The following is a 16,182-nucleotide window of genomic DNA, read 5'->3' on the forward strand; positions in this document are numbered from 1 at the left end:
CCAGTCAGGGTGCGATGTAGCAACGATGAAAAATACAACTTTCCTCTAGTTCCTAAATGTTTCCTCCCCGCCTCCACTATCATGATCCAAATTGTACCTTGCAAGTCTGGCTAGACCATAGGATGTACACTGGTACAGATAGGAACTGGAAATACAGGGAATCCTAGGCGGATGATCCCTACAGGACCAGTGGTGTGAGTGGTGATACTGGGAGGGAAGAGGGAGAGTGGGTTGGAAAGAGGGAACCGATTACAAGGAACTATATGCTACCTCCTCCCTGGGGGATGGAAAACAGAAAAGTAGATGAGACGTCGGACAGGGGAAGATATGACAAAATAACAATTTATAAATTATCAAGGGCTCATGAGGGAGAGGGGAGGGAGGGGGAGGGGAAAAAGGAAAATGAGGAGCTGATTCCAAGAATCCAAGCAGAAAGCAAGTTTTGAGAATGATGAGGGCAACGAATGTATAAGTGTGCTTTACACAATTGATGTATGTGTGGATTGTGATAAGAGTTGTATGAGCCCCAATGAATTGATTTTTAAAAAAGAAATAAATTTAAATAATATGCCTAGATCCTGTTGCTAAATTATATAGACCGTATATACTCATGCATAAGCCAAGTTTTTCAGCACATTTTTAATGCAGTTTTTGTGGTAAAATTAGGTGCCATGGCTGATATTCGGGTTGCCTTATACATAAGCATATATGGTACCTTTATAATCAGTTGTCAAGTAAGGCAGTTCTAATTATTTTGGATGACTATATAGAATGATTTTCTAATTGTAAGCACATCATTTAACTGAAAATATGCATTGCCTTTGTAGAGCTTGTAAATGCCACGCAATAATAAAAGAAACGCCAACACAGAAGCTGAGCTACCATTTGCTCTAAATGTCTTTAACATTTTCTCCAACTAAAGCAATACTTCAAACTTGGATAAGTATGTTTCCAATCTTTTGAAAATGTATGTAACACACATAGGTAAAGCTTGATTGCACTTGCAGGAACAAATGGGATCTACCACAAGACAAAATTGTGTTTTGTAATATTCATCATGAAAATTTTGAAGTGACTCAATATTCACAGTGCCAACTTAGTCAAATGAGGTTGGACATGGTGGATGTTAATACAAATTGTTGCCCAAGATTCATTTTAAAAAGCATATAAATTTACATACTTGAAATAAATTGAATGGTTTTCTATTCTGCAGATAAATGTACTAGTGGTCTTCTAAAATGATTTATGCATTAGAAAGCTAAAGCAAATACATTTAAAATACCAAATATTAGACAACCCAGCCTTAGTAATACTGGTGATAATTCTCTTATGAGATGTGCTCACAATGTTAAGTCCTGTTCATATTTCTGCATCACAAAAGTATTCCCATTATTCAAATTTTCCCAGAGAGTCCCTGTAAAAAGTCCTAAGATTATTTATCTACAGCTGTCTTTAGATTAACTCTGTAAATATTGAAAATAGGAGTGATTTTCAAGCTCCACAGTTATTAACAGTCATAATTCAGAAATTATTTTCTATTCCTAATTAGTATTGTTGTCAAGAGTCAGTTATTTTCATCGTAATGATCATGTTAAAATGTATATTTGTTAGTGCTTTCAAGGAATATGCTTAAGCATAAAGGAAAGGGAAACACCAAGTAAGAGCATGTATTCCAAAAGCAACGCAAATAAATGCATATTTACAAACTCTAACAGATATGTTTTCACCTGCTTGGAAACACAGGAAAGAAAGACAACATCCACCATGTGCTTGGCAGATATCTGTATTCCAAGCAGAAGAGAAAAAAACCGTTTCCTAGTGGGCGAAAATACACCGAAGATATAAGGCAATTTCAGCAACAACTCTGAAAGGAATCCACACAATCACAACTCTGTGATGCTATGCTTCAAATCAGCATTTGCTATATTTCTTGTCATGTGTTGGAAAAACTTAGTGGCGATGATTTATTGCTTCATATTTCTTTAGATCTTCATAAAATGTATTACAAACTACCTGCATATCCTATAATGGGTTGTCTGGGAATAAAATTGTCCAAAATCTTTGGCCATTTCTCAGTAAGCATTGCTTCCTTTTATTAAGGAACATGAGGGAAAAAACCTGAAAGTAACATATTCCACATTCTAAATCACACACAGGCCATGGTATGCAAAAAATCAAATGCAATTTTTGATAGCCGATAGGGATTTATTTTACAGTCAAAACACATGGGATTTTAGGGTGTTCAAATAGAGCTGTAACCATTTAATTCATTAATACATCATGCAACAGTTAAAGGACTATTGTGTAAACCATGTTGTGTTGTCTGTAGCGCATATAGTTTAAATCAAACCAATAGATTTCCTTCCTGAGAGGAGCTTCATTCTGGTTCTTTGACTATATCTCAAAATGCATGGCCACATGATAGTGCCAGATTGACACAAATTCATTCTCAGTATTCTAGACATTGGATGCATAAGCTGATATTGATGTTGGGTCAATAGCAGCATCAAATCACATATTAATGCATATAAATTACACAGTACCAGGTATCTTGCAACAAACAAGAGGGGAGAGTGGTCCTTCCCTGAGATAGGAGCCTAAAATATAAATGAGAAAAGGATATGTATGCATGAAATTATTATAGAGAACAGGTGAGTATACATAGAAAAAATAATTGCTGAAGGATGTGCAGGAAGAGAGTGATTTGGGACATGCTAGTTAACAATGTCTTCTAGAAGAGATTTTTAAAATATATGCCTTTAGCTTGAAGGTAAACAAGCGGCCGTCAAGCTCAGAAGCAACAAAGCCCACGTGGAAGAAGCACACCAGCCTATGCAATCATGAGGTGTCGAAGGGGTCAGGAATAAGGCATCATCAGAACAAAAAATCTTACCATAGTGAATGATGGGGGGAGTGCGGAGTGGAGATCCAAAGCCCATTAGTAGGCCACTGGAGATCGCCTTGCAGAGGGATCTCGGGGAGGAGACAAGCCAGTCAGGGTGCGATGTAGCAACGATGAAAAATACAACTTTCCTCTAGTTCCTAAATGTTTCCTCCCCGCCTCCACTATCATGATCCAAATTGTACCTTGCAAGTCTGGCTAGACCATAGGATGTACACTGGTACAGATAGGAACTGGAAATACAGGGAATCCTAGGCGGATGATCCCTACAGGACCAGTGGTGTGAGTGGTGATACTGGGAGGGAAGAGGGAGAGTGGGTTGGAAAGAGGGAACCGATTACAAGGAACTATATGCTACCTCCTCCCTGGGGGATGGAAAACAGAAAAGTAGATGAGACGTCGGACAGGGGAAGATATGACAAAATAACAATTTATAAATTATCAAGGGCTCATGAGGGAGGGGAGAGTGGGGAGGGAGGGGAAAAATGAGGACCTAATGCCGGGGTCTTAAGTGGAGAGGAAATGTTTTGAGAATGATGAGGGCAATGAATGTACAAATGCGCTTTACACAATTGATGTATGTATGGATTGTGACGAGACTTGTATGAGCCCCTAATAAAATGATTTTTTTTTAAATAAAAAATAATCAATATTGAAAAAATATATATATATATATAGATGCCTTTAGCCAGGAATAATATAATTTAATAACTTTTACAGAGCCTTTCTCATCTATTTAAATACCATATGAATTTGAAGCTCATGGTTTCCTATAATATTACGAAAGGACGCTGCTGGAGAATGTTTAATAGAAACTGTGGATTACCAACTTTCCATGAGTTTCTTTACTATAGGCCTTAAGAAGTTGTCTTAAATTTTTAAATAAATAATAAGAAGAAAATCATGCTAAGACTTCATTGTAAGACCTCCAGAAGGAAAAGTGTTGCACTGAACTTCCAGACGGACAAACACTACGATCCACCACTACCATCTCTTTCTCGTTCTTTATTTTTTATTTAATTTCTTGAGGGGTCTACTACAAATGTAACCCCATTGCCAGAGCGGAGGAGGAAGACAGATTTACAGAGAATTAGTCAAATAGTAGAAAAAAAACAAGGAGAGATCAGTGTTTAAAGGTAGTTTGCTAGATGAAGCTAAGAATCCTCAGAACACTCAAGAACAGCGGTTCTCAACCTTCCTAATGCCACGACCCTTTAATGCAGTTCCTCTTGTTGTGGTGACCCCCCCAACCATAAAATTATTTTCATTGCTACTTCATAACTGTTATGAATCGGGTGAACCCTGTGAAAGGGTCATTCAAGCCCCAAAGGGGTCGCAAACCACAGGTTTAGAACCGCTGGTCAAGAGGATAAAGCAGGTCACTGGTGTCACTTGTTATGTTTGGTTTTTTCTCCTCTTTTCAAAATGATGCATACACACACACACACACACACACACCACTCAAGGTACTTCATGCAAGCAATTGGACGAGGTTTCCTCATTTATTTAAACTTTAATGGCATGGCACAAGAAATAATGCCAAATCTAAATATATTGGATGAAAAAAAAGATGTAATTCTTGACTTCAAGGTGTATTCTATGCAAGAACTTTCCCTCTTGTTTTATTGAAGTTACTGTATTGGCTGGTGTAGGACAAGTTCATAACCCACAGCCAGCTTCTGAGGGAACAGGCCTAAATGGACAAAGCCTGGACCAAACCATCCTGCCGCACTGTCCTTTCTGAACGGTAAAGCCAAATGCATTATGGGCCTGCATGGTATGGCCAGAAGGCTGGGGAGCATGGCATGACAAATTTTGCCAAACAGGGTCTCCCCCATTTGATCTCGGTAACACAGAGAAGTTTCAAAAGTTAATAGCAGGAAAAGAAAAAGACTCACGGAAAACACACTTTTGAAGTTGATCATGAGAATGATGAGTCATGGATTTCTGCTGCTAAATTGAGGATGGAGGCTCATAACGAAAACAGGCTGTCCTAGGACTATGATGGGATGGCAAATGAGCGTGTGGTATCGCTGTATGGCACCTTTGAGTCCTCTAGTGGGATTTCCAGCCCTCTTATTACAATGTTTAACATGACCTTGTTTCTACTTAGAGTGCCCCTTTTAAAATGAAAGTCAGGCCAAGCAATGTCTTTGCTCAAACTCATCTAACAATTTCCCATCTCACTCATAGTAAAAGCCAAAGTCTTTACAATGACCCACAAATCTACACATTACTGACACCCTTTTCTTAACATTCCTGGAGCATTGTCCCAGCTTTCGTAGTTACTCTTTCCTATTGCTCAAGTTAATTATGTATAGCAAACTTCCACACTGCCTTTTGACATTGGCTTAAATGCCCTTCAAGGCGGAGAGGCCTCCTCTGTCCATATAGCCACCATACCATACACCATAACATGCATCATCACCTGTCATTATATACATACTTAAAATAATTGTCTGGCTATCCTTACTAGAATGTTAGCTCTATATGGACAAAGACCCACTATCACTGAGTAAATGACAACTCATAGCAGCCCTACAAGACATACTAAAACTGCCATATCCAGTTTCCAAGGCTGTAAATCTTTACCAAAGCAGGGTCTCACCTACCAAAGACCAGCTGATGGATTCTAACAACCAACCTTTCAGTTAGCACTGCTTAAACCACTATGTCACCAGGGGTATTTCCATATGGACAGTGAGGTGTATTTTAGCTATGCCTTCTTCATAATGTACCTATCTGATGTGGAAAACCAAACCACATAACAAAACAACAGACTATTCAAGAAAAAAACTGGGCAGATCATTTGAACAATCATTTGACCAAAGGAGATATTTAAGTGGCCATTAAGTATATGAAAAGGTGTTCAACATCCTTAGTCACTGTTGCTGTTACTGTGTTATTGATTTTCAAATCAATGTGACTCATTGTGATGCAGAAAACTGCCACATATGGTTTTCTAGGCTGTGAACTTTACTGGATTGCCAGATATTTCCTCTAATAGACGTATCTGCCAACTTCTCAGTTCAAACTGACTGCCAATTTCTGAGTTAGCAGCCAAGTGCAAAACCATTGAACCACTAGGGCCTTGTTTATTAGCCATTACCAAAAAAACTCACTGCCATCAAATGAACTATGAGCAGCCCCTCCATGGGGTTTCTGAAAGTATAAATATTTTCTGAAGACTAAATATAACTTAGTCTTTCTTGTAGTAAGAAATCCAAAACTTAGAGGACATCACACCAAGGCTCATTTTCACTACCCATTTTCTCTCAAATTAAACTAACTGCCAACAAGCCGATTTGGACTCATGATTACCCTATAGAACAGAGTAGAATAAAACAGCCCCCTCGAAGCAGCTAGAAAAAGCAGCTGGAGTTTTCAAACCACTGGTGGTTTCAAACTTCCAACCTTTCAGGTAACAGCCTGATGTGTATCCCACTATGCCCCCAAATCCAAATCACAATGTGATGCACTCTCAAACCCCATTAGAATCGCAAAGATTAAAAATAATAGCAAAAAACACATTTCAGAAAACAACAATAATAAATATGAAACAAATATATATAATGTTACATAAATTTAAAAATAATAAATAAAAATGAAAAATAGGTAAGGTTGTGGAGAAACAGGAATGCTCAGCCTTTGCTGGTAGAAACGTGAAGGGTAAAAACCACTGGAGAAAACCATTTAGCAGGTCTTCAGAAAATTAAACTTCAAATTACCACATAGCCCAGGAACTCTTTGATTCCTAAACCTAAAGCTAAAACATCTGTGATAACAAGACACATAACCACCAATATTGGTTGCAGTAATTTTTAAAATTAAAAAGTAGAAACCAATGGAATATCCGCCAAAAGATGAATATATAAACACAATATAACTATATAAACACATAGAAAATACTACTGAAATGTAAAGCGACAGGAAGTCCTTATACATGACAGAAAACAAATGAAACTTGAAAACAATGATACTGAACCAAATAGTCACAAAAAGACAAATACCGTATATAATCTCATGTATACTAAACAAATACATACACATGTTTTTAGAAAATAACCTAAGCAGGAAAGAGGGTTGTGTTTTTTGTTTGTTTGTTTTTAATGGTGCAATAGATATACATCAATGGTGATAGACTCATCTGGGAAGAGATAGGGAGAGAAATGACAAACTTTAAGAATAGTATCAGTGTCACCATATTACACATTTAGAAATTCAATTCATGTGTTTTGTTGTATATAGTTTCATTATAATTTTTTAAGAGCACAAAATGATAAGTGCACTTAATGAACTCCTTCAATTTAATATTAAACAAAGGAAATTGATTCATAAAGTAAAAAAATATATCATAACGATGTGATACAAAATTGGAATAAATAGTATATATTTGACATTTGAATTATTAAGAGTTATCATCACCAATAGACAGGCCAAAGAAGACCAACTATACCTAGAAGTACTACTTTATTTGAAAAAATGCAAAGATTTATATTCTTAAAATGGTAAGACTTCAAAAAACAAATGGATGTCTTTAGAGTAAAAAAGAAACTGTTTTAAGCAGTGAAAACGTAGGTCCAAGGATGTTATAGTGTCGACTTTTTTATAGGGCTAAGTTTTCATAATTACAACAACATATTTTTCTTAGCCTGAGATTTATTTACAATGTCTTCATTATATAGTTTTTGTTCTAAGATTTCAATTTCGGGTTTATTTCTAAATCAGATACATTTTAATGAAAGAACAGCTGCTGATAAGCGTTAAAGATTAAAGAAAACCACCACCACCAGCAGCACAATACATTGTCCTATTGTAATGTAGTAACATGTAATGGTTAAGGGTCCAGGCTCATGAAAACACAGCCTAAGCAAGAACTGTAGCTTTATCCCTTACTAGTTCTGCATAGCCTTAATTTAAGAAAACGATTTACTCTCTCTGAGACTAAGGTTCCACATCTATAAAACAGGAATAATAATAACAATGATATCTAGCAGTGTGTGTGTTTAATGTTCTTTTTTATATGGGAGATATTAAACAGCAAATGCCTTTCTGCTTATTATTATATGTTTTTAAAGATGCTTGGAAAACATTTAGAGATGAAGTCTGAATTTCAAGAGAGAGAAGTGAGCCGAAGACATTAAACAAGTCATGACAAGAAAACAAAAACCCACAAACACTCTCAAAAGCATTTCTGATAAACAATAAGTGCTGCATATAAAAAGGATTAACTATCATTTCTTTAAACGGTTAACTAGCATTTTTAATAAGCATCTCAAATTCAACTGAATTTAAAATATTTCCAAGGGATGAAGGTAATTAACATTTGACTCCAAGCAATAAACATTCATGAATAGTTCAATGAATGAAAATAAATTCTGGGGTTTACAGAAATCAGAAAAAGAAACTTAAAATCGCTACTTTTCACATTGTGCCAAAATAAACCCCAAATTTAGTAGGAAAAAGTACACAAATAACTACTAATAATTATGACAACAGTATTAGCTTTAGCATGGAAACATTTTTATGTTTGTTTAGCATCAACTTTAATAAAAATGCATATATTTCCTTTGAGCTATGGACAAACAACATTATGTGGAATATAAACCTCAATTATGATTATCAGGTTCCTCAACCTTCAGTGTACCTGTGCTAAACAGTGGATATTATTTCTCCAGGCTTTCCATTTTACCCTCAGAGTTTTAAATTGCAGATGAGGCAGGATAGGAGCGAAAGGGGAGTATTGCCCATGTCATTCTCAGACTAAACAAAAATTTAACTCCAGGAAGGTGTTTAAATACAAATTTTTAAAATCAGCAATTACTAACCAATAGAAAATATGAAATATAAGATTTACCCATCAACTGTTTTCTAATAGATTTGTTGACTTCCACTCACCATATAACTAACTATTCCTACGGGCAGTTACTATTTTGTCACTGCAGCCCAGTATTGGCAGGAGGTTCTATTCAGTATAATAAAATGAGCTTGGAGGCAGGCAGACATAATTAAAGTGGTTTTTTTTTCTTTTTCTTTCTTTCTTTTTTTTTTAAGTTTAAAGCCATGCAGGGAATATAGAGGAAATGACCATTTCTCCTCAGAGGATGGGATTTAGGTTGGTCTTCAGTCATAAATTTGAATGTACAAATCTCAAGGTGTCAGTTCCGTGGCACAAAGGCAGTTTAGTCTCCCAAACAAACTCCATCTCCAGCCTCAAATTCTGGAGGCATATCATGCAGAGCACAGAGTTGAGGGCGGTGGGGGGGAGGGGGAATGGAGACTCATCCAACTGCTTATTGGACTAAATCAAGTCATTACAAGACTGACAGAGAGTAAAATTCAAACACAATTGCTTTAATTTAAGGGCTACTACATTTTTCTAAGTGCCATTATGTGCATTCTAGACCATTTCTTTCCACAGCTCAATTCTCTGGAAGAAATAAGTTCCTCATCACCTCTCTTGCAAGATAATTTTCCCTAGGAAAGCAAATTGTTCAATAGTAGCTCAAATTTCATGTTTATGAAAACAAGAATTTTCAAAGACGCTTGATAACTGAGGCAATAGGTTTATTGTAAACTTTCAATTTGCATTTTCAAAAACTTGGTTTTGTGGGATTTTTTGGAAGACAAGTTAAGTCTAAGTTTCCCAGGTTTTAAACAAGAATTGGCAATAAGTTGTTTTTTATAAAGAATGACAAAGAGCCTATACACTGAGTTTAATTTGACAATGATGTATTTGAGTAATTTTCTGTTTCTGCCTATCATTTTCAGATGCAATCAAGACAATGAGGTTTTTATTACTTAATTATCTGTGTGTGTATGTGTGTGTGTATATATATATATACATGTATCTCACATATATGATACACCTATACTGTATTCTTTTCTCTAATGTAAGAAACCTAGAGCCTTGAAAAACACCATCTATTAGTGACTATGTAGAGATGAGAGCTTACTTTGATGATCATTTTAAAATTTCATATAGTTAATATACTATAAAGTAAATTATGTCATTACAGCATATAAAGAAAAATTTATTCTGGGCAAGAAGAACTATTAATTCTCAAGGATATTACAAAAGATTTTCCAACTGATTTTAGAAAAAAAATCACACAAAATAGTTAAGATTTGTAAAAGGATTTTAATGGATATATTTTGGTTAAACTTGGATTAATATTCTTAAAATGACTATTTGCTTTCGCTTGCCTAATAACTAACTTCTGCAGAAAAACCCAAAAGTATTTAGCACTGTAGACTACACAAAAACAAAACTTCAAAAAACCTAGCATCTAGGTACCATACAGCAACAATAATTTCATCCAAGTCTGATGGAATTGTACCTGAAATAATCAGTGAATGTGTTCTCACTTTAGCAAAAACATATTTTGAAGATGCTTCAACAAAAATATGTAGTATTTATTTAAGCATTATTGCAATTTTACATAAGGAACCTTGGTGAAGTGGGCTTACTTTTTGAGCTGCTAACCCCAGGACCAGCAGATCGAAGCCACCCCGATAAAATTTACAGCCCTGGAAACTCACAGGGGTAGTTCTAATCAGTCCTACAAGTTTTCTATGAATCAACCTCAGCTTTTTCATAGTGAATTTCCATTTTGTTTTTATAATTTAATATTAAAGAAAAAAGCACCACGGAAATAAAAAACTAAACACTTGCCCATTTAAATTAATTAATTATTGCCTTTAATACATTTGAATCAAGCAAATCCTATCTTTAAAATATTCGATTAGTACATTAGCAAAAAATCACAATGATAATAATGGACTAACACCAAATGTGTAAAATAACTCTAACATAAAAACCATGACAACGCCAGGCCAGGTCACTTTTTTGTTTGTTTGTTTCCTTGCTGGCTCCCTGACTGCATCTATTTTCTATATTACAAAAAAGAAGTGTCCACATCAGTGATAGTTAATTTTCAACTCTTCCAGTATTTTTTCTATACCAAATTTATCTATTCTGGAATGTTTTCACCTCCTTGGTGGTAATGTCTCCAAAAGTTCAGTCCATCTGTCCATCAGGATCACCTTCTGAGTTTCAAATAGAGCCAGAAAATATGCTTACAGTCCTCACACCAGATATATTAGATAATATGAATTTTTAAAAATCACTACGAATAAGTCCATTCCTTTTTTAAAATTTTGAGATTTACAAGCTGCTGATTTTATTTCCAAGTAATTACATATGATATCATTGTATTAATCATAACAAAAAGCTAGTAAGTTCTTACCTGACAGGATTGCTGGTTAAAGAAACCCTCAAGGATTCTAGACAATTCAGAAGTTTCTCATCTGTAATACCAGACCTTAATTCATGAACATATTCTTGGGAAGACAGGGTACACTCATGTTTGCTGTTTTTCAGTCCGCCCTATAAAAGAATAATACTATTAAATAAAACAGGTTTTTAAAAAGCTTTAAAAATAAAAGAATGTATCTGATATATATTTACTATATCAGAAAACATACAAAATGCACTTATAATGATTGACTAACAAATGGAATCTCTTAAATTTTGCATATTGGAACACTCTCCTCACCCTCAATAAAAATAAAAAATATACTGCTGGTGCTTATGACTTGAAATGCATACACCATGGACTCGAACTGCATAAAATGTCGATAACAGAGGGGCTTAAACATCCTTGGCATCAGGATTATCATCAACGGATCCTCCATAACTCACAGGAGGATCTTTTAAGAATCATCTTATTAATGTTTCTCATTAAGATATTTGTATTCTACAAAAGACAACATAACTCAAAGCTGCTGAAATTTCTCAGAGTACCAGCCAATTCAAGAAAAAACAAGTTAAAAGATTTGCTAAAATAAAACACAATGTGTCCAATTAGCATGTCAGTTAATCAAATCAGTCCAAAGTATGCCCTAGTTCCTAACTACATTACTCCATTGCTATGGATTAACTATTAAAGGCCATTAAATGCAGTCATCTGCTAATGCATCTAGCGCCAACAAGTCTGCCCCAACTCATAGGGACGCTAGAAGACACGGCCAAACAGTCTCACATGTTTTACAAGGCTGTTTATCTTTGAGGACACCAACTCCTACATCTTTCTTCCTTGGAACAGCTGGTAGGTGCAAACTGCAGAACTTTGGGGTAGCTGTCTCACATTGCACCACTGCACCACCAGTTTTCTGTTGTGCGATGCTGAGTCAATTCCAACTCATAGCAACCCTATAAGATAGAATAGAACTGCCTATAGGGCTTCTGATCTTTTAATCTATCTGAGAATAATTTGGTTTTAGTTTGATTTCTAATATTATCTCACTGCCATCGAGTCAATGCAGACTCATAGCAAAACCCCCTGGCGGGATTTGTAGCCCTACAGCCAGGGCTCCTAATTTCCTATACACCTGTAATTATTTTTAGAACTCATTATCTCATCCTAGCTCCGTATCTTGTCTCCTTGATAAAACTATGTAAATAATTTGTGGGACATGCAAGAATAAAGCATCAACAAATTCACTATACAAATAACTCATAGTTTTGGGTTCTAGACAAAAAGTATTATAACCGTCCCTTAACTTGGGTATAAATATATCTCACAGACTGTATCCTGAGTCTGTTTTCTAAATTTATACAAATTGCATTCACTTTCTGTTAAGTAAGATAGTATATAGCTCTTTTTAATTTACTTTTTAAAGCTTTTGTCACATGTTTACATGTCGTTAAATTGCAAAAACAAACAAACAAAAATCATTGTGCTGATAATGTGAAGTGTATTCTCCAGGGGTTCATATTATTTGGCATTTTATTGGGAAGAATTTTCAAAATAGAAATTGTCAGTCATTATTAATCTTCAATGTTAAAAAAACATTAAATGGCAAATAACTAAAGCTGGATAATTTCTTATAACAGGTAGGAATCTCTATTTCCCTGCGGAACAGTAGCAATGTTCACTAATGTAACACTTAAATACTATGGTAGAAAATCTCTTCTAGATGTGAATTTCATGTATGCTTAGTGCCTAACACAATGTCTGAAATACTGCGTCCTCGTTAAAACAGTGTGTGCTTGTGGATTTTGTGCAAAACAATTACAGAACAAGGAATACAAGTTCATACTTTTATTGCCTGGAATGTGTGTGTTTTCTTACTCAGGAGAAATAGCAAATGTTCAGGAATCACCACATAGATGTCACAGTAAGAAAAAACATCAGCAGAGAATCATTTTCACGTTGATCTAGCTTTTTTAAGGAGGCCTGGTGGTCCAATGGTTAAGGACTCGGCTTCTACCCAGAAGTAAGTTTGAATTCACCAGCAGCTTCACTGGAGAAAAGACCTCACAGTCGGTTTCAAAATAGACTGCAGCCTTTACGGAGGCCAGTTCCACTCTATTCCACAGTGTTAGGATGAGTTAAAACGGACTCAACAGCATACAAACACAACAAAACTAAAGCATAAACATAAGATCCATCTCCCAAGATTATAGTTCCTCAAGAAACAATAGAAAGGAAGTCTTTGTAGCATACATTTGACAATTTTAATTATACTTTGATTTTTGCTAAGTCAGGTCATTTTGTATATTAATATAAAGTGTTTCAGTAGAGAATGGATCTATTTTCCACAAGTAAGGAATATCCTAAAAACTCACCACTACAATTTCATTCCCTCTAAGGTGGCTTACATATAAAAACAAGCAATAAATGATAGCAGGATATAAGGAGGGATATTGGAAGATTTGTCCATTGTTGGTAGGAATACAAAATGATACAGCTAGTGTGGAAAACAGTGTGCTGATTACTCATAAAGTAATAATAAAATTAACATACAGTACAGAAATTCTCACTTAAAAGCAGGGAATGACTCTGAAATTTACATACCAATGTTCTCTGCAGCATTATTCACAATAGACAAAAGGAAGAAGCAGCTTAAATGCCCATCAATACCACAATGGGGAAATAGAATGCTTTTATATGAGGGAGCTTTAAAAGGTTTAGGGGGAAATTCCATTCTCTATCAATACCATTTTCCCACAAACTCTTTTAAGGTCCTTTTTATAATGAAAAACAATGATTATTGGCCAGTAGGAAAGATGAAATCGCCATACATACTACAATATAGATAGGGCTGGGAGGTGTATGTATGGTTTGTGAAATAAGTCAATCACAAAAGGATAAATATTGTATGACCTCACCTATAGAAAAAAGACAAAACATATATGTTTAGAGAACAAAGGTTATTAGTTTATTAGCTATTGGGGCAGGAGGGAATGGGAAAGGGGAACGTTAGAATTAACAGTGACACAGAAATCACATAGGCTAAGGGTAGGGTTGTACTATAAATTGTTGTAATTACTATCAATTAGTTGTACCCGGAAAAAAGTTGAACTTGCAAAAGTTGTGGGTTTTTAAAATTTATTTACTACAGCCAAAATCCTCAAGTGATTTCGTTTCCTGATTTATAAGTTTAGGGTCATAGTTTCATGGGATATCCAGTTAAACTGCCTAATAACATTTTAATGCCTCTGTTCTACCCACTAGTTCGCTGTGTGATGCCTGGGTCTTAAAAGCTTGTAAGTAAACATTCAAGGCACAACAATTAGTCTCTATTAATCTAGCATAACAAAGGAAGGAGAGTCAGAAAAAGGAGAGGGCTAGAGATTGTATGGCATGTACAAGAGACCAGGAGTACAAGATAGTGCCTCGTTACCATTTAACATTCTGATTAAAGATTTCTTAGAAGAATCCTGATCATAAGAAGGAATATAGTAAAGAAAATGCCAAATTCTAAATTACTACCAACGTTCAAACTATGGGGACTTGACAAATCCCTGAAATTACCCTCAGATAATCTTTAAAATTTAAATTAAAACATATCTCCTGAAGTCTTATTTAAACCAAATACTAGTTTACCTTAACTAGTAAATACTGTCTGCCTTGAGCATTATGCTTTTTTTTTAAAGGCCATATAGTATCAAAAGGGCAAAAGCAACAGGGAAGTTTAGATGATAGGAACCTTAGGGAATTTTGGTTTTATGTTAATAGGGAAGGAACAATTCAGAAAAGAAGGGTGAGAAAAGCTACACACCTTAAATAGTACTCAGTGGCACTAAAATACTATGCAGAAATGATTAAAGTGGTCCATACTGTGCTGTGCACATTTTCAAGAAAATAAATACATATATTAATAAGCTGTTGCATGACCTTTTGTATTTGCCCTTTTCCCTGATTTATCTCCATTGCTGGATTCCCACCATTCAAGTTTCAGCTCATTTAAATTTTTATTTATAATGTTAGCTTTACCTAAATTTATCTTATCTAATAATGTACTTTTTCAGTGTGTCTTCTTCACTGAAATATAAGACAGGAATCTTGCCTGATTTGTTCATTCTCATATCCCCAGATCTTAATACAATATCTGTCACACAGGATGAACTAGATATATATATTTCTTAAATGAAGGAAGAAATAAATATGGGATTGACCAGAGAGTTTCAATATATTGAAACTTCAAAGTTCAGTTTACTTTTACTTCAGAATAATATACTTTTGAGACTACCAATTACCATATGCTCTGGGAGGCTGAAGACAGGAGTCAAAAAGAAGCTGTGTGTGGAATACTGGGGACAACTCACACTGATACCATTTACTAGGGTTGGAGTTGCTTCCAGCTGATCAACCTTGTAATAGAGAGTAGAACTGTTCTCTAGAGTTTTCCAAGCACAAATCTTTAAGGGAGCAGACAGCATTATCTTTCTTTGTATGGAGTCACTAGGGGTGTTAAACTGGTGACATTTCAGTTAGCAGCCTGCAGGTTTGATCCGATGCAACTACAGGTCAGCAACTGCAGGTCAGCTTTCAGTAATCTAAGACTTTGTCAGCTGGACTCAAACCATTGCCCCATGACTTACCTATGGTGGGGAATCTGTGACAGGCTGTCTAATGAATTTCTATCTATTATATAGGAGGGATAAACTCCTACCCCTCATTGTTTTGTGATGATCAAATAAGACATTGCAGACTAAATGCCTAAAACACAGCAAATTGAGTTGCCTTCTTCGAAGCCCTGCCCCCCACCCCCGTGTGATTAGTCTAATCAGGACCCATGAAACCGTTTTCCCACTCTATTCCCCCATGTTTAGAAACAAGTTTATACTATGTCATTCAGGAATATCTTTGACAATGGGTAACAGAAGGAAACAATCTAATGGAACAATGCAAAACATATGATCATGTAGAACAAAACTTTTTACCAAGATAAAAATGACTGCAGGTTTAACAATTTCATGCTTGAACATT

General features: G+C 35.4%; 1 protein-coding gene across 2 annotated transcripts in view; it reads right to left on the bottom strand.

The window, feature by feature from the left end:
- DIAPH2 (diaphanous related formin 2) overlaps positions 1–16,182 on the bottom strand; it is a 982,643-nt gene that overhangs the window by 773,455 nt on the left and 193,006 nt on the right. For both annotated transcript variants that reach the window (XM_045290573.1, XM_045290572.1), the window contains one exon: positions 11,152–11,291. In XM_045290573.1, coding sequence (XP_045146508.1) covers positions 11,152–11,291 — 140 coding nt within the window. The remainder of the gene's footprint in view (positions 1–11,151; positions 11,292–16,182) is intronic.

Source organism: Echinops telfairi, unplaced genomic scaffold (genome assembly GCF_000313985.2).
Source record: "Echinops telfairi isolate 266 unplaced genomic scaffold, ASM31398v2 ScPeMD7_44;HRSCAF=162, whole genome shotgun sequence".
In the NCBI taxonomy this organism is placed as follows: domain Eukaryota; kingdom Metazoa; phylum Chordata; class Mammalia; order Afrosoricida; family Tenrecidae; genus Echinops; species Echinops telfairi.